Source organism: Candoia aspera, chromosome 1 (assembly GCF_035149785.1).
Source record: "Candoia aspera isolate rCanAsp1 chromosome 1, rCanAsp1.hap2, whole genome shotgun sequence".
Classification (NCBI taxonomy): Eukaryota; Metazoa; Chordata; class Lepidosauria; order Squamata; family Boidae; genus Candoia; species Candoia aspera.
In genome coordinates this window covers 162,904,395-162,932,343 of record NC_086153.1, presented here as the reverse complement: position 1 = coordinate 162,932,343, position 27,949 = coordinate 162,904,395, and the positions used below count along the sequence as shown (strand labels likewise).

Genomic DNA, 27,949 nt, shown 5'->3' with positions numbered 1-27,949 from the left:
TTTCAGACTGCATACCTCTCACGTGCACTAGCTGATTGTCCTCAACTCCCAGGATAATGGTATTTACTTTTTGTGAACTCCAAAGAAAAATCTTCACAGGAGGTCTTTGCTATCTGCCTTTAAATGTGCATGAGGTGTGGAGCTGATCTCTCTTCTCTCTCTGGGGTTTCACTGGACTGCTTACTGGGCTTACTGGGCCCATAACCCGTCAGAGATTGCTGGAAAGCATTTGGCCAGAGAGATCAGAAAAATCACACACCAGGTATTTCTATAAAAATAAATTTATTTACAGAAAGCACAGAAACATATTTTACAAGCTTGTGCATTCACACGCAGCTCAGAGGGGACTGGGAGGAGAGGCTGCGAAGAAAGAAAGGAAACTGAAACTAACAAGCCCAGGCAAGCTGCCCTGCAGGCAATTTCCTTAATTGTTCAAGCATTTTCACACCCAAAATGAGGACAATGAAGTGACCTCTGCACCCTGCTGATACTTAAGAAAGTACTCAATTACCATGGTAACATTAATTGCTGTAGCAAAAACAATATACCAACAGAACCTTTCACTGTATTGACCCAAATCTCCTTACTCATGGTTTTTTGTTTTTGTTTTTTACTTTGCTTTTGATTTTTCCCCATAGGTTTGCTATGCCAATGGACCTGTGGCTTCAAAGAGGGTGCATAACTGGAGTGGGCACCAATACCCTTTCAGCAGTTCCATAAATATGAAGCTCCCTGGGAATGCGTGGCTAACATATGAGCCCAGGAATGGTTGCAGCTTTAAGAAGGTGACCGTAAGTGTGTTCTATATGCCTTTGCCCACTCCAGAGCTCCTTTTCAGCTTCCAGTCCCAAGTGTATCAAATCCATACAGCATTATCTTCCTGGAAAGAACTACACATTGCATTTACAAAAGCTTCCAATCAGCTTGGAGGTTTTCACCCAATGGGCAGTCCAAAACCCCCTGCCTATCAGCCAGGTGGACATTAATGTCATTCTTTCCATTTTTGCAGAATGGAATAGTTATGAGACTGAGTACTTTCAGAGGCAGGCTCCCTTTAGTTCTCTCAGGACCTCTTCGAAAATCAGTCCATTCTCATCCTTGTATCTGTAGTTTACTCAGGAAAACCCAGTTATTTCGCTCTCTGATTGTTAAGGGTTTCCCTCTTGTTCCCAATCCTTCATTCTGCGCCCTGGCTTTGACTGGCACAATGCCAGCTCTACTGAAAACGAGAGAGATTCTGTAACCCCAAGATCAGGGAACTCTGCCCCAGATCAGTGGTGAGCAACAGTATTCACCTGAGGGGCACTTTGCCTCTTGGCAGACCTCTGAGGTCCACATACCAGCAGTGCCTGAGCAAAAGCTAGATCGTGTTACTTCCTTTCTTTGACTGATTCCCCCACACTTGCCAATACGTTTCGAAATGCCTCATACCTAGGAGTTCTCATTAATAGTTATTGCACCCTTGCAATTCTACATGTGAGGAGGTAGAATGGGATGGACCTTTGCCCCATGCTTGCTGTGTTTATGGTCCCTCTGGCTGTACAGAAGGAGTCTGTGGGCACGTGAAGCCCTGTTGCAGTCACCCTCTGGCAAAGTAGGTTGCGAGATTATGAAACCTACTTATGCTCCCCTCCCTCCTCGTGTTTAGACATGACTCAGAGTAATGAGAAATGAAGAGTACTATATATCCATTAAACCTTTTATACAAATATACAGCTTTTTGTCTCTATGTACGCATGTATTCTTACCCAGAACCCAGGAATATAATTATTTCATAAATTGAAATTTTCTCTTAATTACCTTTTTCCTCTATTATGCCTTCTGCAAGTACAAAGAAAAACTAGAGAAGAATACAATGAACCAAAACAAAGATTTACACAGTAAAATTAGCTAAAAATTCAAAAGGATGTTAATATAAGTCTGCAATTTGAAAATGTGTGTCGGTATGAATATGTCATTATTTAAAAGGGGTTATTATGCAGTAATTAACATCTAGTATAGCTCAAATCTTGAATTATACATTGCCATCATTCCTGCCTGGTCTAAGATGTTTGCCCTGTGCAAAGCCAGTATACTGAGTATACTTCTGGGGAATACAGACGTTAGTCATCATTGATAAAAAGAGAGAGCCACCTGAAAGGAAAAACTTGCTTTTAAGGTAGGTTTCATGCTCTTATTAATCATGGTCCAATATTATTGGGCTTTGTAACATTGCTACCAAACATGGGGAAAAATTAATCATCATCCTTTATTATTGTATTTCCAGCAATGCAATAGAGAATGAATTGTCTCTTTTGGCAACCAACACTGGAGTAATATACCATCAGTGGAAGATCTTATACCAGTCTTCTCTGAATATAGCCTGACTGTAAATTTGATGATTTCCTTCCATTTCTATTCTTATATATTACTTGTTCTCTTAACATTCTGCACCAATTAATCATACCGTCTTTGACTTGTTCACTTTCTGAATGATGTGATCTGATTTTTGTGTAATACTTTGTTCAAGTCCTGTCAGGTCTCTACGTATTCCACCTGGGTTTTGTAATTCCTTTTGGACTCTGCTACTGAATTGTAGGTATTGCCACCAACGAGGGGATTCTGGCCACTCAGAAGAGACAGCTTTAAAGGATTTCTTCCTTGTCTTATTAATAATGAAGTCTTGTAGCCCATATAAATTATAATTACAATCCCTCTCCTGACCCTTTGTGTTTGTATATGAAAGTAAATATTTCATTTTGAGGTAAGAGGTGATAGAGCTGGCCTGATATTTTTTCTATGTTTGTGTAATCTGTTTAAGACACTCATTATTATTGAACGATCCTTTATTGGTTGTATTTTTCTACATCTACCAAATCAAAGGTATTTGTGCAACTTCCCTGGAAGTCCTGCTCCGTTCAGAGAGACAATCCAGCCGTAAGGTGTTCTAATCCGTCTCTTATCCCAGTTAACACAACTGGCCACCCGTCCACCTCATTCTTTCACCTGTTATAAATCTTTAGACCTTTTACCTCTGGGTCTTTTACTAGACAGTATAAAATCAGTTGTGTATCTCTGCCAGTGATTTAGTGTGGATTCTTCTGTCTTACTGGGATCCTCTGGAACAAAAACTCAAGCCTTGTCTAGATGTTCATCCCAACCGGGACAGTTACAGCTTTGTCCATCTTGAAATATTTGCCATTCTGTTTCTCCAAATGAGGAAATAATTGTTCTTAAATAAATCTTTTTTTTTACTTTTTGTGAAATAAATTCCCAGTAATGTTTCCTATTGGTACTGCTTTTTTATTTCAGATAAGTTCTGTGCCATCGTGCATTTTTATTGGTACAAGAAATCAATTTGGTTAATTATTCTTTCTGCACAAGGGCAGAAATCCAGTATTTATTTTAGTCTATCTCTCATTTCAACACGTGGATCCCGTATGTTTTAGGAGAAAGCATACGTGGCCAATTCGACTGAAAGACTATGCCAATTTATGCTTGATGAAGAGACAATACAGGTAGAAATCTGGAGGCTAAGCAGTCTAGAATCTGGACTTTTTCTGTTGTTGTTCTTGTTAAAACAACAACACTGGTAACTTGTAACGAACAAATACATTATTTATTTATTTATTTATTTTCTGCCCCCCCTTTATTATTTTTATAAATAACTCAAGGTGGTGAACATACCTAATACGCCTTCCTCCTCCTATTTTCCCCACAACAGCAACCCTGTGAGATGAGCTGGGCTGAGAGAGCACGACTGGCCCAAGGTCACCCAGCTGGCTTTCATGCCTGAGGTGGGACTAGAACTCTCAGTCTCCTGGCTTCTGGCCCAGCACCTTAACCACTAGACCAAACTGGCTCTCCTTTATATGTATGTCGAACTATTGTAGAAAAATCTATATTGCTTAAAAATGAATGGAAATAATTAAAAGAAAAAAAGAAAAAGAAAAGAAAATTGAGGGGGCGAAAAAATAGTAAAAGATCAAAGGAAACAAATGGCTCAAAAAGAAAAAAAATCAGTAGTAAGAGTACAAAGTACTTCACACGTCATGACTTCCCTCCTTTTTTCATTCTCAGAATCTAGATTTATGTGCATGCAAATCACTACAGTTCAGTTTCAATCAACCTATTAAGCCAAGACCATACAGAATCTCTTGTCCAAGGCTGAGAAATGGTCTGTTATGAATGTCTTGTGTCTTATGAACGTGGCATGGCACAGGTCCTGTAGGGCATAGGAGGGCTTGTAAACCCAACCGCAGGGGTCAGGTCCAGGTCATCTTTAGATGTTCCAGGGGGTGGCTGGAAGGTAAATCTCTGCAGGAGGCTGGCAAAGAAGAGGAAGAGCTCCATTTTGGCAAGGGTCTCACCAGCGCATACTCTCCGACCTGGAAGGAAGCATATGTGTCAACAAAGATATTTGTATTGGTTTCTTAAACTATTTTCTATAGCTTCCCAAAGTCCTATGGCCATGGAGAGATTAGCAAAAAGAAAAGTTATGACAGAACACTCTTATGCACACAAGCTAAAATGCAACAATAAAATAGAAATGGACTTTTTCAGAATCATGCAAATCTTAAAAGAAGGATGAACCTTCATAAGTACCCTCCTACTGAAAATAAGATTGATTCAGCATCCCACTCTAGGTAGAGATGGTAACTACCTCTATTTAATAGATCATTTCGGAGGAGGTAGAGGTGAAATGTCTGTTAAATCCAAATGACAATAAAATCTCAATTTTAGCCACAAGCTGAAATATGATAAAATTCCAGAGAACGTTGCCGCAGATAATAATAGATGGATTAAAATTCCCTTAAGTTGGTGGGGTAAAATTAATGTCATTAAAATGAATATTGCTCCATGATTATTTTATGCATTAATAGGTATCCCAACGCTATTTCCATTAAAATAAAATGTGATTCCATAAACTCCAATAGAAGAGAATATATGTAGCTCAGGGTTGAGCTCAGGGTTGTCAAAAAGTGCCTGACCACTGAACCCACTACAGCACAACGAACACAAGGTTTGAAAAAGATAACACTACAACACATCAAAAACAAATCAGAAACAACCAACAGACTACTACAACCACACAGCATCACTGTAACACACAAACCAACCAAAGCCTTCCAGAACATCTTAAGCAAACCAAAAGACCCAGTAGCCCAAGAAGAAAAAAAACAGGAGTCATCTACAATATACAGTGTAAGGACTGTAAGAGCCAGTATGCAGAACAGACAGGCAGAACACTAGCAGAGCACATCCATGAACACCAACTAGCAGTCAGAAGACACAATGAAAACTCCTTAATCTCACAACACATGGACAGACTCAACCATAGTTTCAACTGGGAAACTGTGAGCATCCTGTTGTTGTTTATTCATTTAATTGCTTCTGACTCTTCGTGACTTCATGGGCCAGCCCACGCCAGAGCTTTCTGTCGGTCATCGCCACCCCCAGCTCCCCCAGGGATGAGTCCGTCACCTCTAGAATATCATCCATCCACCTTGCCCTTGGTCGGCCCCTCTTCCTTTTGCCCTCCACTCTCCCTAGCATCAGCATCTTCTCCGGGGTGTTCTGTCTTCTCATTGTGTGGCCAAAGTATTTCAGTTTTGCCTTTAATATCATTCCCTCAAGTGAGCAGTCTGGCTTTATTTCCTGGAGGATGGACTGATTTGATCTTCTTGCAGTCCAAGGCACTCTCAGAATTTTCCTCCAACACCACAGTTCAAAAGCATCGATCTTCCTTCTCTCTGCCTTCCTTATGGTCCAGCTCTCGCAGCCATATGTTACTACTGGGAACACCATTGCTTTAACTATGCGAACCTTTGTTGTCAGTGTGATGTCTCTGCTCTTAACTATTTTATTGAGATTTGTCATTGCTCTTCTGTTGATTGCCAGAATGATCCCTGTCCATGTGCTGGAGGATTGATTCAAGTCTCATTGGCATTGTAATTCTGTAGCAGTATCAGGCAAGCTTCCTAAATTGGTTCATTTAACTTGCTTCTATATGACTTTATCACTCCACTGGTATACTCAAAGCCGCACGAAAGCTTTATTTGTTAACAATATCTTAGCATGTATTAAATTACCATAAACATCCTTCAGTGGAACTTACATTCATGAGGTTGGCTATTATTTGGGTAGCTGATCTCAGTTCCATGCCACATTCCTTAACACCACATTAACGCCACTGCACATACCATTTCATCCCTGCTTCTTTCATGGTGATTCTTATACCATTTTCCTATGTTTTCCTGCCTTAGTTTCTGGTGACGTACTGTGATGGTGTGTAGGAAAGACCTTGGGAAACTGAGCCAAGAGATGCTGCCAAGGGAATGGTCAGATAAGAGACTGCATAGCCGGCAGCTGCATAGTGGGCGGGGCAAGAGGCTCAAAAGAGACCCTCCCTAGTTTCTTGGCCTGTAAAGGAGATGGGGGCGGGGTGGGGGGAGAAATGTACTTTCAGACTTGCAAGATTCTGTCAATGTAACTTTACAATAAAGTAGAATTAGCTCGTCTGGTTGTGATTCCTATCTGGCTTACCCTGCAAGATCGACATTAGCTGATAAAACCCATACTGTATGGAAAGATATAGATCTTCAGCTTCTCTATCAGTTTGCCAATATCAGATATAGATTGTTTTCACACACCAAATTCTTCCCAGTCACCCCATAATCTACTTTGGCAATCAAGTCTTTCTTCTGCTCAGCACCCAGACTAACTCAGTTTTTCATCCTGAAAGCCTTAATATCCCTGTCAGAGGAATTGTGAGCAACTAGAGTCTGATAACTTTTAATGCCCACCTTTGAATACTTTGAAGCCAGGCCAAGTCCTGCACAAGAAAGAGTCATCCAAAGAAGGCTGAAAGTTATATCAAACTCTGTTAAATGAAGGCCATTCAACTGAAGTTTTATTGTTGTTGTTGTTGTTGCTTTCGAATGTTCCAGGATCTCTTGTGAAAGCTTCTTTCCAGTGTAGTAAGGACTGACTATTACTGGACACATGCACACACATACAGAGCATATTACCTGCGGAGAAAGGCAGGAATGCATCCTTTTTCACAAATTTTCCTTCAGCATCAAGGAAATGCTCAGGATAGAATTCCTGAGGTTTCTCCCACTGAGATTCATCATGGAGCACCGATGATAGCAGTGGAACAATGTGCATGCCCTAAACAACGAAAGGGGAAGAGACTATATTAGAAAGAGTATGTCTATTTAACAATGCTATAGAAATTATTATGAAGAAATTTTAAAGGTGGTATTGTAACTGTATGAATTTTTAAATAATGAGAGGTAAATACTAGGCATGGAGAAATGTACATCTTCAAAAAACTTTAAGGAAAAAACAGGGGAACAGATAGATTATTAGTTAGACCCAGTGCTCAATAGCTTTTAAAACTGCATTTTACCATACTAAAAATTTCTACCTTACATTGTCCAAGAAAGACTAGATAATGTATAATGCACTGATTTCAGACTGATCACCTTGGGAATGAAGAAGCCTTTGAAAGTTATATCCCTGGTGGTTGCATGTGGCACATTGGTTGGAAGAATGTCAGCAAACCTTTGAACTTCATGAACCACCGCATCGGTGTAAGGCATTTTGGCTCGATGGTCTGTCCTTGGCTGCAGATTTCCAATCACTTTTGCAATTTCTTCTTGGACCTTCCCTGGGAGAAGAAATCAATATTACATATTAAAATGACCAGAATTGTGGACATTTTTGGAGATCTGGTACTAAAACATAAAGGAACTTGATCATACATTAGAAGAGCATAACAAATTAATATATGAAAGAAAAACAAATTAAAGGTACAAAAATGTTATTGTTAGTGACAATTTCTAAATATGCTTAGGATTGTGTATAGACATTTTAACCTGCTTAAGTGCATTCAGAAATATTTCTTCTGCAACATTAGAAGATAAGGCTATGAATCCAAGTACATTTGTAGTAAAGTTCTAGTGATACTAATCTGTGATCTGTGTTGGCATTTTTTCTTTCCTTCTTTTTCCTTCTTTAATTAATCTTTCCATCCAGAGGAGAGATGGACTAAAGATTCACTATCAGTTTACATCTTCAAGCCATAGAAAGAATGAAATGTTGAGTGGAGCACATAGAGATGAGTCAAGATCTGATCTGATCATAGTTAGAATACATTATTCTTAACTGAAAATTATTCTCAGTCCTGCTTCATATTAGGGTGTAATCTGCAATTCCTCTAAGAAATAGTAATAGGGGTGATTGTTGTTTATTTGTTTAGTCGCTTCCGACTCTTCGTGACTTCATGGACCAGCCCACACCAGAGCTTCCTGTCGGTTGTCAACACCCCCAGCTCCCCCAGGGATGAGTCCGTCACCTCTAGAATATCATCCATCCATCTTGCCCTTGATCGGCCCCTCTTCCTTTTGCCTTCCACTCTCCCTAGCATCAGCATCTTCTCCAGGGTGTCCTGTCTTCTCATTATGTTGCTAAAGTATTACAGTTTTGCCTTTAATACCATTCCCTCAAGTGAGTATGGACTGGTTTGAACTTCTTGCAGTCCAAGGCACTCTCAGAATTTTCCTCCAACACCACAGTTCAAAAGCATCTATCTTCCTTCTCTCAGCCTTCCTTATGGTCCAGCTCTCACAGCCATATGTTACTACGGGGAACACCACAGGGGTGATGGGAGCATAATTTTCAGAAATGGCTGAAGGGTCTAAGTTTGTGAACCCTTAATATGGAAACATGTTACAATACTATCTCCTCATCTTCACATCCCTCAAGTTCCTTAAAACATAAACAGGACAGGCAATTTAGGTAGTAGTCTACCCTGCTATAGGGATCCTTGGAAATTACCTTGAGAAACAATTGAGAAACTGTTAAGACAACTCATGTGCAAAAGGATGCTTTGAGCCTGGGGTAAAGGGAAGGTATTAGGAATAGACTCATACTGGCTCCCTCTGAATTCCTGCAGTATAAGAGGGTAGGAATGGAAAAGCAGTTAGACTTGCAATATCCTGTTACTATAGTCTTTTGCAATAAAATATATTTCCCATTTTCTTGTAGATTGTGTTTTCTGATGTAGACAAACTTGTAGGGCTGATACCCACATGACTGATTTCAAAATCTTCAGATGGGTAATATAGTATTAAAAGAACAGCAGAATAAACAGAAAATACTTTGGGATTTCACTGAATCTGAAATTCATATAATATAAGACTTGGAGCATCTGTTGGGCCTGATCTACACATTGTTGCTGAAATACAACGTAGAAACCTTAGAAATCCTAGTGAGATGGGCAGTGATGAAATATGAAATATAAATAAATAAATAAATAAATAAAACAAATTAAAGACTGTATGATTCAATGGGTGCAGAATTTAGATGTAGTAATAGATATGCAACAGTGGAAATTTCAGTAGAAAAAGAAGATCAAATTTTCACCAAATACGATACTCAGAGGAACCTCGTATAAGATGGAGTTTCATTGTACTCCAATTCTGATAGCTAAAATGAACACTTGCTGCAAATTTTTCAGAATGTAATGATCAGGTTAGATCATTCTTCCATATTTGGTGGCAATGCTTTAAAGCACAACAATTCTGTTAACTGATTTATATTAAAGTAAAACATATTTTAAAAGATGGATTTCCTTTTCAAACTGTGATATTTTTATTAAAATTTGTTGTTGTTCAGTTGTTAAGTCATGTCCAACCCTTCGTGATCCCATAGACCATAGCACTCCAGGCCTTCCTGTCCTCCACTGTCTCCCAGAGTTTACTCAAATTCATATTCATTGCATTGGTGATGCTATCTAACCATCTCATCCTCTACCATCCACTTCTCCTTTTGCCTTCAGTCCTTCCTAGCATCAGGGTCTTTTCCAGTGTCCTCTCTTCGCATTAGGTGGCCAAAATATTTGAGCTTCAGCTTCAGTATCTGTCCTTCCAATGAACAGTAAGGGTTGATTTCCTGTAGGATTGACTGATTTGACCTCCTTGCAGTCCAAGGGACTCTTAAGATTCTTCTCCAGCACCACAGATAAGCCATAGGTAAAGGTAAAGGTTTCCCTTGACGTAAAGTCCAGTCGTGTCCGACTCTAGGGGGCGGTGCTCATCTCCATTTCTAAGCCTTGGAGCCGGTGTTGTCATAGACACTTCTGGGTCATGTGGCCAGCATGACTCACGGAACGCCGTTACCTTCCCGCCGAAGCGGTACCAATTAATCTACTCACATTTGCATGTTTTCTAACTGCTTGGTGTGCAGGAGCTGGGACTAGCAACGGGAGCTCACCCCGCCGCGCGGTTTTGAACCGCCGACCTTCCGATCGACAGCTCAGCGGTTTAACCCGCAGCGCCACCACGTCCCTCGGTTAAGCCATAAATTCCCATAAAGATTACTGAATTAATTCTGTATATGCTAACTGCTACAAAAATAAGGATGCTTGATCCTATTTCCAGAAGCATCACTATCTAAGTTGTAGGAACATATGTTGATGCCCAAAATAGTTAGGTAAATCTGATGAAATATTTAACTCAATTCGGAAACCATTTCTAAATTACAACTTTATATATGGATATTTACTACATCGAAAATTTTGGTTTCTCTTTACATAAAGTCATCATGCGACATGCTGGGCTTGAGGAATCCAAGGCTGGAGTTAAAATTGCTGGAAGAAACATTAACAGTCTCAGAGATGCAGATGATACCACTTTGATGACTGAAAGTGAAAAGGAACTGAGGAACCTTATGATGAAGGTGAAAGAAGAAAGTGCAAAAGCTGGCTTGCAGCTAAACCTCAAAAAAACCAAGATTATGGCAACCAGCCTGATTGATAACTGGCAAATAGAGGGAGAAAATGTAGAAGAAGTGAAAGACTTTGTATTTCTAGGTGTGAAGATTACTGCAGATGCTGACTGCAGTCAGGAAATCAGAAGACATTTAATCCTTGGGAGAAGAGCAATGACAAATCTCAATAAAATAGTTAAGAGCAGAGACTTCACACTGACAACAAAGGTCCGCATAGTTAAAGCAATGGTATTCCCCGTAGTAACATATGGCTGTGAGAGCTGGACCATAAGGAAGACTGAGAGAAGGAAGATCGATGCTTTTGAACTGTGGTGTTGGAGGAAAATTCTGAGAGTGCCTTGGACTGCAAGAAGATCAAACCAGTCCATCCTCCAGGAAATAAAGCCAGACTGCTCACTTGAGGGAATGATATTAAAGGCCAAACTGAAATACGTTGGCCACATAATGAGAAGACAGGACACCCTGGAGAAGATGCTGATGCTAGGGAGAGTGGAAGGCAAAAGGAAGAGGGGCCGACCAAGGGCAAGGTGGATGGATGACATTCTAGAGGTGACGGACTCGTCCCTGGGGGAGCTGGGGGTGGTGACAACTGACAGGAAGCTCTGGCGTGGACTGGTCCATGAAGTCACGAAGAGTTGGAAGCAACTGAACGAATAAACAACAAAACAAAGTCTTAACATTTCAGATTCATAAGATTTCCTAAATTTTTATGTTTTATACAATAGTGATTACTGTTCCTGATATTTCCATTGTTTTTACAATTTAATACAGATTATCATTTTTTTTTAAAATATACTGTGATTTACAATTTACAATTAATCAGTGAAATATGGAAAAAATTATTTTCTATGATCCTGTTTATTCAGCTGTAAATTTTTTTACCCCTTCTTTTTTGTTCACTTAACTTTTTTAAAAAATATTTATGTATATATATGGAGAGAGGGAGAGAGAGAGAGAGAGAAAGGGAGGGAGGCAACTTATTCTTGTTTCCTATCTTCCCCTCATTCAGATAATATTAACAGCTACTAAACAACTTCTTTCAGTTACTTTTATATTTTTGATTGAAAGGCAATAAAATTAAACATACTCTGAATTTCAGGGTACTTCATCATTAGGAGTACAGCCCAGCACAGAGTGTTTGAAGTCGTCTCCGTACCAGCAGCAAATAAGTTACCCACAACAGCTCTAAGGTTTTCATAGTGGAAATATCTCTCGGTTGTCTTCTTATTCTCCTGAAGTATATCAAGAAAAAACAATAGCAAGTAAACTCAGTGTACTGATGTGATGTACAGTAAATTCCAGAAACATGAGCGGCCACTTCTTGCGTGGACAATATATTGCCCTCCAGATCTGGGGATATCATCTGCCTTTTATATAATGACAAAGGACTGTTGAAGTTGTAGTCCCAAAAAGAACTGAGAGACACTGTGCTTCAGGAGTTTACTGGAATGAAAAAAAGCATGAAACTCTAGAAAATTCATTTTATTAAAAGGCATACATTTAAAGGCAGAAAATATTTACATGTTTATGTAATTTAAATATTTAAATTTAAAGGCAGAAAATATATTTTAAGGCAGCATTTAAAGCCTATATTTAAAGGCAGAAAACATTCACATAGTGCACTGAAGGGCTGACCCTAAGGATCCCCAAATGGCAGCCACCCTTCCGAACAGACTCTATATTGATGATATTTTTAATGGGGGGAAAAACAGCCTGGCTGTAACTTTAGCTGCAGATTCTGAAACAAAGTAATGCAGAGGGAAAGCAACTGCTAGAAATTGGTTTTCTTCTACATCCCTAAAGCAAGGATCTTAACCAACCTGCATGTAGTTTATATGGAGGCATCTTTTTAAAATATGTAAACAAATCATCAGTAATTCCAGGCATGTATAAAATAATCCATCACCTCTCTTTGCCGAACAAGAAATGAATCGATAAAACTCCTCTGGTCATTTTCATCAAGGTCTTTGAGATGTTCTATGAAGGTGGCCTGGATGAAATCATGGAACTCCTTTCTATTGTTCAGTCTTCTCTTATGAGAACCCAAAAGGAATCCCAACCTGGGAAACATGTTGTATAGCTGAAAGAATGATAGAAGAAAAATATATTAAGGAAGTTGAATACTTTGAATACATTTCTCAGGTGGACATCCAAAGAATGCATGTAGTCCAAATGTCTACAAAAAATAAACAAGAATAGTAAGCAAAAACAATGATTGAGAGAGCTATGGAGAGTCAATATTTCTAATTCACTAAGGCCCAAATCACATGGACAAAACCTCCACACAATTCTTGGGAGAGGGAGTGCTCATCTTCCAACATACTCTTGAATGAGCTCCTCCTGCTCACATCCTGATGATTCCCAAACGAGCAATGGGGACAATCAATCTAAGAAACCAAATGCAAGTCTGAGTCAAGAGAGCTACTTAGTACATTCAGAGTTGTGGAGTACTGGACAAGATGGAATATGGAAAAGGTATTTTGAATGAAGGCTCCCAACCCTCCAATCTGAGTGCATTCACAAGTCTGTAGGAGGAAGGGAGAGAAAACAAAGAAGCATGCATCACAGAGTCATGATGTTAAAAAGAGCGGAATCTGAATCCTGATATCATCATGTCCATTTTGTCATTTCGATGAAATCTTGCTGCAGATGTCTAAGACAAGCAATATCCTCATTATGTGAGAGAATTTAAAATTCCTTATAATTGGGGTTATGAATTCTGATTGCCAATATGTATGTAGAGGACATGAGCTGTAGATTCCACCTCTATGCTTGCATATACTGTATACAAGTATCTTTTTCATATGGGAGACTGAAATATATTCATGTAGTATGGAATCCAAGGCTGAGATCTTCTTGTAGATATACAATTGAGTTCCTATAGCAATATACCCAGATGTTTGGTCTCAACAGCAGCTGGGACAAAATTATTCCCAAGCCAAATCTGCAAACCTGGTAATTGCTGGAGATGCTTTTTGAGTCCTTATAGATAGTTCCTTCACTTGATTACTCCAGCAGGTAGAGAAAATAAATACCTAAATATTTAAGGATTTCATCTGCTCAGTAGTTCTCCTATTTGTTATCCATAGTCAAGGAATTTGGGCCTTTTTGGAAAATACCAGGACATACCAAACAAATACCATTTTGTTTTTGAGTAGTTTATTTCAAGGTGTTTTCTATTGCAGAAAGCCAATAACACTCTGTATGAAGACATGCACATAGCCCAACTTTATACGTAGAGGAATGGCTGCATCGTTCACATATAGAAGAATAGATATAGGATGATGAGCAAGAAATGGAGGATGAAAATTTGTTATTGTTAATAAAAAGGTTAAACAATAAGGGGTGCTTGATCCCTTTACAGGTAGATAGGTTCTGTTAACTCCCCATAGCTATTACTCTTGACCAGTGGAATAGTGCCCTGATGTACAGTAACTGCATGATCTTTCTGGCCCATGGGCTGGAATAAAGGTTTGATTTGATTTGATTGTATGATCACTTTGAGGAGGTAGAGATCAAACATAGAAGCTACTAATTTTCTCCAGAGTTTATCTTGGGGTATAGAGTCAAAGGCCACCTTCAGATCTATGAAGGCAACATAGATAACTCCATTTGGCAGATTATAACATCTCTCTGCTAACAGCTACAGAATTATGCACTGTTTCATAAGACCATAACCTTTAGGCACCATAGTATTTGAGCACAGCCAATCAAAAAGTCTATAATATAAAAATCTGACATATCCTATAGTTTGCTAATTACCAAAAGAAAACTAATTGCGTGATAATTAGCAGGCTCCCACCTATCTCCTTTTTATATATTGGGAGAGTAATGGAGTTAAGCCTTGAGTATACATATAGAATTGTTCATGGCAGTGAAAAGAGGGGCTAAGGACACACATTATGCTACCTATATGTCATGAATTTTTTCTTCAGATGAAAAATGAGATTACCAACATATCAGAGGATCCTGAAATCCGGATATTTTCATTGATTAACTTCAGTAGTCGTAGAAATGTGGCATCTTCATAGTCATATCGTTTGCCAAATAGAATAGAAACAATGATATTGGAAACAGCAGCTGTCATAATTGTTGTGATCTCAAATGGTTTTCCTGGGCAATGGAAAACAAATTAAAACAGGGCTGTGAAAAAGCGCCAGGATTAAATCTGCTCTTCACTGCACTCAAAGTCAGATTTCATAAAAGGAACATTCATCATAAAAGCTTATAGTCAGTACTGATGAAATTGGAAATACTTAACATAGGTTAAGAAAGAGGAAAAAGTATTTGAACAGTAACCGATTGCTACAGAGGCACAGCTGTAATATCTGAACATAGATCAGTAATTATTTCTTCACAGATGGGAAGTCCCTGAGAATAAAATACTTGGCAAATGCATTTGGATGCCTCCTCGTTAAATGACTGCAGTTTTAAATAGCAAATGGCTACTGAGCTTCAAAAACAGTTCAGTTTGGTATGAACTAGATTGCTTATGTTATACATTAGCATATTGACTAAAACAGAAGGAATAGGAGGGTTATTCTGATTATTTGGGATGCTTATGAAATATAAGTAAATCTAGTTTACACCAAATCATTCCTTTCTATCCTTACCAACTATCCTTACCTCGACCACAACCATACATCATTTCATATACTGTATAATGTATGTATGTATTTTTATTTAGATGCTTATCCTGACACCAAACCAACTCTGAGCAGCCCACCATATAATAAACACTAAAGACCCAGTACAAAAAAGCCCACACCTAAGATAGGATCTGGCCGCTCAATATAAAAATATAGGCAAAAACACATCCAGCAAAAACACATCTGACAATGTGGGCTTTTTTGGGGCACAGGCAAGCTTTTCCTGCAGCCCTAGAATGTTTTAATGGTTAGAAAATGTTCAGAATTATCCCATGTGTGCGCCACAATGCCGTCTTGTAGCCAATGAATTGCAAACAGCATTCTCGATGACCCAGTAAGAAGTGACGGGAGATGGGGAATTCATCTTTTCCACACCACATCGCAGCCCTTTGGGTCAATAGGTCAAGCCTCCCTCATTTCTAAAACACCCAATTTATATATTTTTTGAAGTTTTGTACCCTAAGAGAGGCTCTCTACAGTAAGAAGTGAACTCTCTTGGTGTTTGTTGTTATTTTTGGATTAATTTTTAAAATCTTTTAATGTTTTGGCTTATTTTCCCATTTAAAGAATAAGGAGAAGTGAGAATAAATGACTGCCTCATTGTCATTGTTTTTGTACTGGATTTGAAGATTTAATATTTTTCTGCACACCAAAATTGCTGTTTTGAATTTCTAGTTCTCTGCTCACTTTTTTAGAAGCTGCCTATTAGCACACTTTCTCTTGTCAGTTTCACTTGGAAGTTGTTGTTTTCTATTAACTTATTAGCTCCTATTTGTGTGAGTCAAGTATCTAGGGAGTGTTATAATCTACTGCCTGAAACATGGAGGATTCTTGTGAATCGGAGCAGACTTATAAAGAGATTCTCTCAGATTTCTACCAGAATCTTCTACAGGAGATGCGGAACAATGGGGAAGAGATGATTTCTAAAATAATTTCTAAAATGTGTCATCTGGATGATGTTTCTACAGAAGAAGATGGAGATCTTGATAAAGATGAAGCTCTTTCTACTGACAGTAAAATTGAAGTAATGCCAGATGAGGACTATATTTTGGTTGTGATGGGGTTAAAGAGACAGCTTGAACTGCAGATTACTAGAAGAGCTATTTGTTATGACTTCTTCAGGGATTGTTATGGGAGAGAAAAGAATCTGTCTTGGGGAAAATTTTCTCTTCCTAAAAAAATTGCAATTTTAAGGGGGGCAGTTGGGCTGTTTGATTTTTGTAAGAAAAGTGCCCTGTATGTAATAAGGAGATATAGAAATTGTTTGGTTTATTTTGAAGTAGGGTAAAAATTAAGAACATTAATTGGATTGGTAATGAGACTTCTATGATTGCATTTTTCTTTAATGACTTGGATTTGGATTAAGATCTTTTAGGTTCCTTTTTTTTAAAGATTTGTATGATTTTTAAGATGTACTGTATAAGGTATTTATAAGGTATAACAATAGATGTCTGGTTATTAGGTTTGATAGGGTTAAGATTGCTATAGTATAAAAGAATAAAAGAAGACAATCTATAGTATACAAGTATAAAAGAAGACAATTTATATATTTTAGGGAGATATGTAAGTGTTTTGATCTATCTTGAAGTGAGGTAAAAAAAAATTAAGAATATGTAATTGAATGGACAATGATTTATGGTTATTATGATTTTATTTCCCTTTAATGAATTGGGTTAAGATTTACTAGATATATACTAAGGTTTGTTTGATTTGTAAGATTTATAAGATATCTAACAATTGCCTGGGTTTTTTTAGGTTTAATAAGGTTAAGATTGTTGTATTATTATTAATTAGAAAAGCAGACAATTTATATGTTTTTAGTTTGATTTTTATTACAGTGGACAGAAATATATAGAATAGTAAAAAGGTAAAGGTTTCCCTTGACGTAAAGTCCAGTCGTGTCCGACTCTAGGGGGCGGTGCTCATCTCCGTTTCAAAGCCTTGGAGCCGGCGTTGTCCATAGGACACTTCCGGGTCATGTGGCCAGCATGACTCACGGAACGCCGTTACCTGGTTACCTTCCCGCCGAAGCGGTAGTAGCAGGAAATAAATAAATAAATGTTGTTTTATGGGGGTGGGAAATTGATTTAGAAACATGTACTTTTCTTTGTTTATATATAAAGGGAAGGAGCAAATACATAAGTGATCTGTATACATGCTAATGGAAAGATTTATAGAAATAATGGGATCTTGATTTGATATAGAGAAAGGGATTGACTATGGAAATTGCTGTATATTCTTGCTGTTGAAAGTCAGAAGTCACCTTTGTATGTTATCTTTAAGCTTCTTTTTCCTGTGTTCTACGCTTTATTTTTTCTTTATTTTTGTAGTGATTTTTTTTGCTTTTTTGTAGTTTTATCTTTGTTTCAAATTCAATAAAATTCTTATTAAAAAAATAATAATCATGCCCTATACCTTGTATTTCAGATCACTGAGTTTAAATATATTCCTATCAGCAATAGAAATAAATTTGCATTTATGAACTCTACACAGTATCTGTGGTACAATTCAGCATCTTCCTCTATATATTTTACATTGTATTTTCAGAACTATGACTAACTGGTTTGCTGATTTATTTGGAGAAGCTCTCTCCAAATGAGTGAGTCAGTACATAGCATCTACCTGAATAAATTAAATATTAAATTAAATTAAATTAAATTAAATTAAATTAAATTAAGAGACATGAGTGGATGTCAGCAGGTTAAGTTTATCGTACACTATTGATATGAACAGAGTGTTAAGAAAACTGATTTATGCCTCATTTTCCATGAGCTGACTATTGATTGCTGAATGTGCTAAGTGTGGTTCATGATGGATTGAAAACATGCATGAGAATGAAGTGATTTAGGGACCAATATTTTGGAAAATATGGAATTCTTCTTCCTTCTTTATTAATTGTCAGTGAGGTGTGATGCTGAATAAGTGCACTAACTCCAGTTTGTTCCTTATGACTGTGCTATACAAATGGCACTAATAGCACTAATAATAGGGAATCCAATATTGACTATTTATTTATTTATTTATTTATTATTCAAATTTTGCTGCCACCCATCTCCCCCAAAAGAGGGACACTGGGCAGTTTACAATAAAATTAAAACTATAATAATAAACAATTAAAATCCTATAAAAATAAAACATTTAAAGGTAATACTTTTGTTGGTGATTTGCTAGGATTTGAAGTATGCACTCTAGATTACTAAATAAATTTAGATGTTGTCTTTTTTTGAGAAATTGCAACATGATTACTGGTAGTCCTCAACTTACGACCACAACTGGCACTGGAATTTCCATCATTAAGCAATGCGGACCACATCACTTAGTGACCACAATCCCGGCAGTCCCAGTTGCCATTGTTAACCAAGAATTGCAGATAGCTAAGCGAGTATCCACCCTGATCTGAGCCATTCCAGGCTTGGCTGCTCCCAGCCCCAAGCCTTAGTAAGGTAAGGGACTGCCTCCTCTCTAAATCCCCCTATCCCCCTATCTCCTCTATCTCTGTCCTTCTGGCTGCCATGCACCCTGCCTTGTGAGGCAGCAAGTTTCTTCAGAACTGCATGGCTCTGAGGCTGCTTGCCACACTCTGGAAAGCCGCAGCTGCCCCAGCCCAGTCGCAGCCACAGTTGCCCTTGCCACTCTGCACTCTGAGACCCCTGCCCCCCTGCACTTCACTGCCTCACCTGACTTTTGCCCTCTTCTTGTTCCCACTGTTGACAAGGCATGCCCAGCCAGGCTACTGGGCCAGGCTGGGCTGGGTTTCAGCTGCAAAAAAAAAAAAAAAGCCAAAAGCAGCCCCTGAGCTGCAGTGCACCAAAACACCCCTTTGTGCCGCACTCCAGGGGGGCTGGTCTTTTGGCTTTTGCTTCACACTGTGGAAAAAAAAAAGTCAAAAGCAGCTGCTGAGTAGCAGTGTGCTGAAATGCCCCTTTGCCCTGCACTCCTGAGCGAGGCTGAGCTGGACTTTTGCTTCGTGCTGGGTGGAGCACAGTGTGGCAGGGGTAAGGGGTGAGATAGATAGGGGGAGACAGGCAGGTGGGGGGAGTTGAAGCGCCCCTGCAGTCATAAGTACCAGCAGGCTGCCAAGCGCCCAAATTTTGTTCATGTGACCACAGGGCATTGCAATGGCTGTAACTTTGGGCACCGGTTGTAAGTCACTTTTTTCAGCGTGTTTGTAACTTGAAATGGTAACTGAACAAATGGACGTAAACCGAGGACTACTTAGTATCAGTGACGCAAAAGAGGGAGGAGCAATATCTCTTGTGTACAACATGTTTTCATGTTTATGTATAGGGTTGCAGCCCTAACACTCCTCCATTTATCTTACTGAAAATTAAGCCTAGAACAGTTATTAAAAAGAGACTGTTAGAATATACTGGATTATTCAAGAGTACAGAATTAGAAATTGTTTCCAGTATAAACTCTACCAGAAGGATTTTGACATATATTAAGTCAGGTTTCTATAAATATTATTAATTCAAGAAAAATCCTATTTAGCATAAGTTGGACAAGGAAGCATATTTATAGGAAAAAAAGAATGGGTTTGAGAATTGTTGGAGAGAAGGTACTCCAGAAGCACTCCTTCTTCCCTTGATACAAACTGAGGAATTTGTTTCCCGGTCTGTGTTTGTCCTGGCAGATGCTCCGGTAGAGCATTAGGAGGAAATGCCAACCCACCTGCATAAGTCTCAATCGTCTTTGCTAAGACGCCACACTCTTCAATGATTTTGTCCTCAATGGTCCTCCTGCCCATCCCGTAGTCCCGTAACGTGGCTAATGTGAACCGTCGCATCACTTTCCAGTTCTCACCACGAGCAAAAATAATGCCTGAAGAGGAAAAGTAGAGAAAATACCTGAAGTTATTTCCAGCATTGTTAGGGTATCAGAAATGAAGGGTGCAAAAAGCAACATATGATCTTTACACCAAAACGTCTGTTCATCTCTTTCCAGAAGCACTGGAAATGCAATGAACATGCTCTGCTCTGAAGGTTTGTTTTTTTAAAAAATATATGCTGCTTATATGTGTAAGTGTTGCAGTCCAATGTGTAAAATACTCAGGTCCCTCTTGCAAGGAGAGGTGGCAGGAGAGGATCCAAGTGGGGATTTGGGAGAAAACACACACACACACACACACACACACACTCATACGCAGAGAGACTTCTTTCCATAGACAATGGACCAGCCACTTCCAACACGCACTAGAGACTTGGAGCAGGTCTTGCAAATTCTCAGTTCCATAGCTTGGGGCTAATATTGTCACAGTATTTTTTTAATGAATTCTGTGGCAGTGTGTGTCTGTGTTGTACACACTGTATATATGTTATGCAGAAATGCTCTTCCAGGGATGGACAAAAATGCATATCAGGGAACAGAAACTGGCAAAACTATGTATATGAGGAGACACATACAGAAAAATGTGTACAAAACACCAGGACTCTCCACACCCCAAATCTGCAAAGAAGCAGAAGCAAATCTGTTGGGTGTGTGCATATGTGTATGACTCACACCGTTATTACAATGTTGTCTTATCTTTTTATTCTCCAGCTCCCTCTAGTGCCAACTAGAGTGTTGGCATACAAAGATTTTATCTGGATCTTTGTCTGGACTGGATTTCCACAAGCTTCCTAGTTCTCTTATGTTACTACCTATGAAAATGTCTCCACGGCAGTGATCACACATCAGCAAGGAATGCCAGCTATGGTGCAGAATTAAATAACTCACCAAAGCCTTTTGATAGATCATCAAATATTGGGACGAAGGGCCTCCCTGCAAAAACATCAGCCTGGTCCACCAGAGCTTCTTTGACTGTCTCATAGCCAGTCAGCACCACTATTTCCTGGAATCCCAGTTTGAGGCGGAAAACAGAACCATATTCTTTCGACAACTGGAATTCAACAGAAGGAAAACGAGAGACCATTCTGATCAATAATCAGACTCACATATGCAGAAATTGGATTAAAACATCATGTCTCACAATTCAAATGTGAAGGTCAGGTTAGTTTCTTTTTGTCTTTTATGGCACATTATGATGCTGTTCTTTCCATTAGTGCATTTAATTTTCATAGTATATATATTTAACACAAAAAGAACCTTTATGTAGTAAAAGGATCCTTGATCACCACACTAAACTGATAAATGTTTCTCATAAATTCTCCAGAAGTCAACTGCAGAGAACTTTGTGTGAGATGAAGCCTGCACCAGAGATACACTTGTATTCCAGGATCTTGCAAAGCTGCCCTGCAGCCTTCAGTGCCGGACATACAGTGGAAGTTTAGCTAAAAGAGAAGCTGAGCCTCTGCCACGTCGTTGAAGGGATCACACAGAGACTTTCCAATTGTGCCCGTAGTAGTTTTCGAAAGTGATCACGTGAATTCCTTAAGGAAGAACTTAAAATATATGCTTATTTACATTTCCCCAAAAGATCTTGGGGCTTTTTAGCCATCTCTTCCAATTTGGGTAAGTGATTAGAAAAATTTAAACCCACTAACAAAAATGCTTTTCTTGGAATAATCCTCTCAGGAAATTTAAATGAACTCAAACACCTGGTGTACCCCCTGAGATATAAATTTCAATAGATACTTTAGAACCAACAGGGAACACATGAGACTTACCTGCACAAGTTACCAAGATTTTGTGCTATGTCAATAAAGTTTGGCAAAGAACATCCATGCTTGTTAATTGCCAGGCTTTACCTGTATCATTGTTCTGTAAGGCCTCTTCAGATCCATCCTGTGCAGATTTCCCAGAATGGGTATGGTCCTGGGTCCCGGGGGAAGATTTGGGGAGCTGTTATTCCAGGAACTGCCCTTTTTCAAAAGGGATGCAATGGCAAGAAGACATAGTAATAATGTTAAAACAGGTCCAATCCAATCCATTTCCTTTCACAAAGCAGTTTTCAGTAGCAATTGCAATGACATCTGTAGACCGAAATGAAACAAACATGAATTTTAAAGCGTTGCACAAGGGACATCCCAGCTACTATTTCTTCTGAATCATCATACTGACATATATAACCTCCAACCTTTGCCCTAGTTTTCTGTTTGTCCCCATGAATCTGATCTGTACTTTGATAATGTCTACATGGGGTCTACAAAACTTTTGCAAACAGATTTCAAATCATTTTAACTGTACAGTGTTCCAATCTTTTCAGACAGATGTTAATAATCTGTTATAATTGCTTTTACTGAATACAAAGAAGATTGTGAAATCCTCATGCTTGAAATAAAATTTAACAGAGCCTTCAGGGGTAAATGTTTCACTACTTAGTTAAGGAACCAAGTAAATTGAATCAAATAAGCTAATACTGGGCTGAAGAACAACAGAGACATGCCTTCTTGAATAATTATTCAATCAATCTTTTCATAATGTTAGAGAATTTTCCATGACTCTGTGGTCATCTGAATAGGGAGCAGGGAGTATTTTCAAGATTATGTATGATCTCTTATTTTGGAGAAACAGGTTTCTGTGATGTATTTCCTCTTTGCTTGTGGCGCTGTGGTTTTGGAGAGTTATTTAAGCTTATCAGTATGTGGAAGAGATGTTGTAGATGAGAGCAGCCACACATTAAAAAATAAATTTCTATTGGTAACTCCTTTGGCATTTGCCCAAGGGTAGCAGCAAAGTGGTGGTGATGCATTATGGATAATCATAAATGGCTGAAATTTAGTTCTTTTAGCTCCTTCTGAAGCCAATTTAGTGGCCTGCTAGAACCACTGAAATTGAGCAGAGCTTATAACACAGCTGAGAAGCTGGCACAGAAAAAGAAAATTATCTTAGATAGCTTCAGCGAGCATGTCAGAAAAACACAGGTTATTGATATTACACATTCAGCCTTCCCAAGCATAAAGAATCACACACTTAGACATATTAGGTTAAGAAGTAAAAAGAATCATACTGACTTTATTCTTTGTTCTGTTACATCCATCTTGGTGGAAAAGATGAAGTTCCTTTGTTCTTCTTTTCTTTCTAAATACTTAGTTTGCCCAAACTCTCAGCCCTACAGCTGCCAAGAGCTGTGTGGAAGAAAGGGGCAGAATCCTTCATCAAGGCCTGAGCACATGGCCCTGATGAATGGAGAGCAGAGCAGCATGCTTGCTTCTCCCTGGGTGGGAGAGAGAAAGAGGAAGTGGGAGTGGCAACAAACAGCTTCCTCAGAGTTGCATTATGGGACAGCTCAATTTACATGCTAATTCACATGTTAATGAGTTATGCTGGATTTGCCAGGACTTCCAACACCTTCCACCTTGCAGGCTGAAGAAATATGTCGGCTTGTGACTATTGCTATCCTTTGTTCACTGATTGACCACACCAGGTGCCCACCTTACCTCTGTCTTCCAGCAAGCTGCAGAAAATGTTCTGAGTGAGATCAATCAAATGGGTTGGTTTTCTCCCCATTATTGTTGCTTGGTTCTTAGGTTCTCCAAGTGCCATTGAATCCAACATATTTGATTTGATTATGTGCCATCACATTGATGTTGACTCTTAGCAACCACACAGGATGATCGCTCCCCAACCTGGCCCTTCAGATCTTCCAGTGGTGCACCCATTGCTTTTGTAATTGAATCCACCCACCTTGCTGCTGGTCATCTTCTATTTACCTTTCCTTTCACTTTTCCCAGTATTATGGACTTCTAAAGACAGCTTCAACTTCACATAATGTATCCAAAATGTGATAATTTGAACCTGGTCATTTGTGCCTTGAGAGCTTTCAATTGATTTGTTGACTTCTGGGTGAGGTTTTCTACTAGACATCCCTGAAAGAGCAGAGACGGCACTGCAGCAGTGAATAGTGGCCAGCGGTGATTTCTGGCCGGCAAAGTCTTTCTGAATAAAGGAAAGACGGAGAGATTGCCCACCTGCACCATATGAGGAGACCATGGGATGGAAGTTGTGTGATCTTCTCATGAGTAGAGTGCAAGTACAACCTTTTAAAGGACACTAAGTTCAACCAAACCCTCATGTTCATAATCACTTTTGGAGACAATCAATTTACAGTTGAAAAGAGGTCTTTGAAAACAGCGGGACAAAGAAAATAGTCTCTCATTGAGTGAGACTCCCTTCCAAATTACAGAAACTAAAACAAAGAGGAAAATAATTGCAAAATTAAGAAATGTACCAAGGGATATTCTTGTGTACTTTGAAGATTAGAGACCAAGTTTTGCAGCAGCATTTTACTACCAGACTGAAGATTAATAATGCAGATGTGATTGTTCTTAAAGAAATCCTGCTCAGAATACTGTGCAAATGAAAGAGGGGTGTTTTTTTTAACTGACAAGCTCAAACAGAAAAACATAACATTTTGATGGGAAAAATTGGAAGGAGTGATCTTAACTTTTAAACAACAGAGGATTAGGCTGAATTCAGTCCAAAAACAAGAGAATTCCTAGAAAAATTTAAAGGAGAATTGGAAGAAATGCAAATGGAGGTGACAGAGGGCTCTAAGCAACAGCCACAACAAGAAATTGAAGAGGAGACCACCACGGTAAGTGCTACAGGTATTGACTTTTCTAAGTTTTTGACATATACATGGATTTTAAGTACCTAACATGGAATATAAATGGAGCAAATCCTCAAAAAAATAAAATTATTTCACTACTTTAAAAAATTGAAACAAGATGTAGTTTGTTTACAAGAAATGTACATTAGCAAAAAGGACACAAAATATTTGATTTGCAAAACTTGGGGTGAAGAATTTATTTCAGTGGCAACCAAAAGGCAAAATGAAGTTGTTTTGTATATAAGCCCCCAATTACAACCAGAACTAATACTGACTGATGATTATGGTAGATATGTTGGGGTTGAAGCTACTTTGCATGGGACCAAGACTCTGATAATGGGAATTTATGCTCCAAACAAGGATAAAGTAACATTTTACAAAGGGCTTAATGGATAAACTAATGGACTTACCATTTGACAATCAATATACCATTTAAGCCATGGCAAAAAGATATAGCTAGTTGTGTATAGCAAAGGAAAAAGTGAAGGGTTAAATATAAAGTCCTCTAAGATGCAAAGGAATGAGGAGGATTGAGATTGCCTGATTTAAAACTGTATTTTGCAGCCAGCTGTTAAGTTTGGATGAAAAAGTAGGTGCTGCTGAGAAATAAAATAATTTTAGAATTAGAAGGGCACGATCTGAGGTTTAGATGCCATAGTTTTCTGAGGTATGATAAAGTTAAGGTTAATGTAGATTTTAAAAATCACTATGTCAGAAGTGCCATATTGAGAACTATACCTGGATGTGACCATAATTCAGACTAGAATGGGCTTATTCCAATGCTGTTAAGGACACCATTATGAGTATCATGATGGGCCATACAAGTGGAGCCAAGTAACCCAGGGGCCCTTGTGAGAAACGAATCTTTAGGGTGCTCCCAGGGGATGGTGGTTTGGGGAGTAAATTGTGTTACTAGATGGGTGCAGCTAACTATGGTGAGATGCAGGTTGCCCAAGGTGGATCCAACATGAAGGCTAAGGGGAATTCTGAGATGGATGCACTGGTGGGATAATACCCTAGACTATGATTTCCCTATGGTATTGGTTTTTGAGGTTGTTTGGATGTAAAAGATGGAAGAAGGATTGACTGGTTAGGAGGGTAGCAGTATGAGTGGCTGGGACAAATTGCTGACACCCAGGGATTATTAGTTATGAAACAGCTTGTAAATTAACATGTTGGAATGTTTAGATTACATGGTTGGGGGATTGGCAGGTATAGACTGATTGTGGCAGGTCAAGGGTAGAAGGCACTGGGGTGGCCATTACAGGGGAAGGAAGAGGAACAAGCTGGTGTCAATCCACTTCTGATTCAGCTGCCTTACATCTGGATTCCTGTGGTCAGATGAGTGGTGATCTTGGCCTCAAGCTGCTGATGGTAAATTCTTGCTCTGTTTGTAATAAGACAGCACTTATCTGTGAAATGGTAGTAGCCAGACACAGGACATGGGATGTAGTTCTGAGATGGTTGGATGACAACAGTAATGTTGCTGTCTCAAAGATCTGTCATCTGAGATTTGAAGCCTTTCAGAGGCCTAGATTGTAAGATTGGGGAGAGAGTATTAGTGTTGTTCTTTAGAGACATCTTGCCTGTGATGTGCATACCTATATGTTACTGAAAGGGAGTTCTCAGAGTCAAGTGATAAAGAGGAGGTTTTCAAAGCATGATAGAGGAGGAGAAGCTGGACACTTCAGCCTTATCTTTTAAGTAAGGCACCAGGCTATCCATTAGTGAGTCTATGAGAAACAAGACCAAACAACTTCTAGAGATCCCACCATGTTGCATGTACTGATAAATAAGGACTAGTGTATACTCATCTAGTTTCCCAAATTCTCTAGCCTAACCCCTTTCTCTGGCATTAAACCTGATAAATGAATGCACGTGTGCATGCTTAGGATCAGCTGTGATTCAATAAACCTATGCAACTGTTGTAGTGTGTACTGTTGTTTCTTGTAGTGATTGTGCCCACTGGAGACAAGGATCCTGAGAAGGAGGGAAAAGTCCTCTATGTTTCCCCCCTCCCAAGAGTGCTTGGCCACCTGTTGGCATCATGAGATAATGTGGGAGCTTTGTGTGATTGCTCCTAAGCAGCCTATCTCAGTTGGCCAATCCTGAGTGGCTCCGGTTTGCTGAGGAGCCTCAGGAAATGAAGCAGCAAAACAACATCTGGGGCACCCATGAAGAAATACAAGAAACCAACTTCACCAAACACTTGCATGCGTATCAGTATGAGCCAATGCCATGACAATAAGGGAGAGAAACACTGTTCCTCCTTTTAACTGCATGAACAGGCTATTGGCTAGCATCTTGTTTAGAATGGACTGCTCCATGCTACAAAGATGGCAACAGGTAAATCTTCCACCTGGCATCTGTAACCAGTTTGCCCAGTGTTTTCAAAGAGAGTTTCTTAGTTTCATCAATCTGTTGACTCTTGGCAGGTAGAATCCAACATGGTGACTGGAGCTGAATCTTGCCAAGTTATCTCAGATTTGTTTTGGCCTATGAAATCCAAGCAAATTAATAGGATGCTTTTTAGTGTTTCCTTGGCCACTTGTGGGCTAGATCCACACCCCTCTTGTCTCTGATGTGTGTTATTGAGAGCTATGAGAAGCTAGATCTGGGAGAATATCAATGTCTCGCTAGGGTAGGGGCCCTTGAAAAAAGCAACCCCCTTTAAGACCCACTTAGTCTGGACAACTATCACCCATTCCCTAATCTCCTCTTTTTGTCTATTAACATCATGGTCTGTCAGCAACTACAGAACACTCCTAGGAAGCTGATTAACTTGACCCTTTTAAGTTATGGTTCACACCTATATGTGGGTCAGAGATGGCATTGGTTGCTTTTGTAGCTGACCTTTCTTGTGATCAGGAGAGAGGTACTCTTCCCCTCCTGGTCCTGTTGGACATCTCAGCAGCCTTTGACACATTGATCATGGTATCTGCCTATGAGGCTTGGGAATTGAAGGTACAGTTTTACAGTGATTCCACTTTTATGTTAGTGGGTAGTTCCAGTTGGTTCATGTGAAGGTGCAGAC

At 39.1% G+C, this 27,949-nt stretch overlaps 1 protein-coding gene across 1 annotated transcript; it reads right to left on the bottom strand.

Annotated features, from left to right (window-relative positions):
- Positions 1-4,005: 4,005 nt before the first annotated feature.
- LOC134506912 (cytochrome P450 2K1-like) lies at positions 4,006-22,362 on the bottom strand. The gene is made up of 9 exons (XM_063317288.1): positions 22,112-22,362; positions 21,141-21,303; positions 20,097-20,246; positions 14,729-14,889; positions 12,683-12,856; positions 11,864-12,008; positions 7,470-7,654; positions 7,011-7,152; positions 4,006-4,367 (listed from the first exon to the last, which is right to left on the bottom strand). Exons 1-9 carry the CDS (start codon positions 22,292-22,294, stop codon positions 4,180-4,182), a joined length of 1,491 nt encoding a protein of 496 aa, XP_063173358.1. The 5' UTR covers positions 22,295-22,362; the 3' UTR covers positions 4,006-4,179.
- Positions 22,363-27,949: the final 5,587 nt, after the last annotated feature.

What these genes read in the sequence shown, in the direction of transcription:
- LOC134506912 (XM_063317288.1), bottom strand. Translation starts at nt 22,294, where the DNA reads ATGGATTGGATTGGACCTGTTTTAACATTATTACTATGTCTTCTTGCC. An exon ending in TTCTTGTTCGGCAAAGAGAG is followed by an intron (nt 12,009 to 12,682) that starts GTGATGGATTAT and finishes GATATACTTCAG; the next exon opens with GAGAATAAGAAGACAACCGA. An exon ending in ATTCCTGCCTTTCTCCGCAG is followed by an intron (nt 4,368 to 7,010) that starts GTAATATGCTCT and finishes GCTTCCTTCCAG; the next exon opens with GTCGGAGAGTATGCGCTGGT.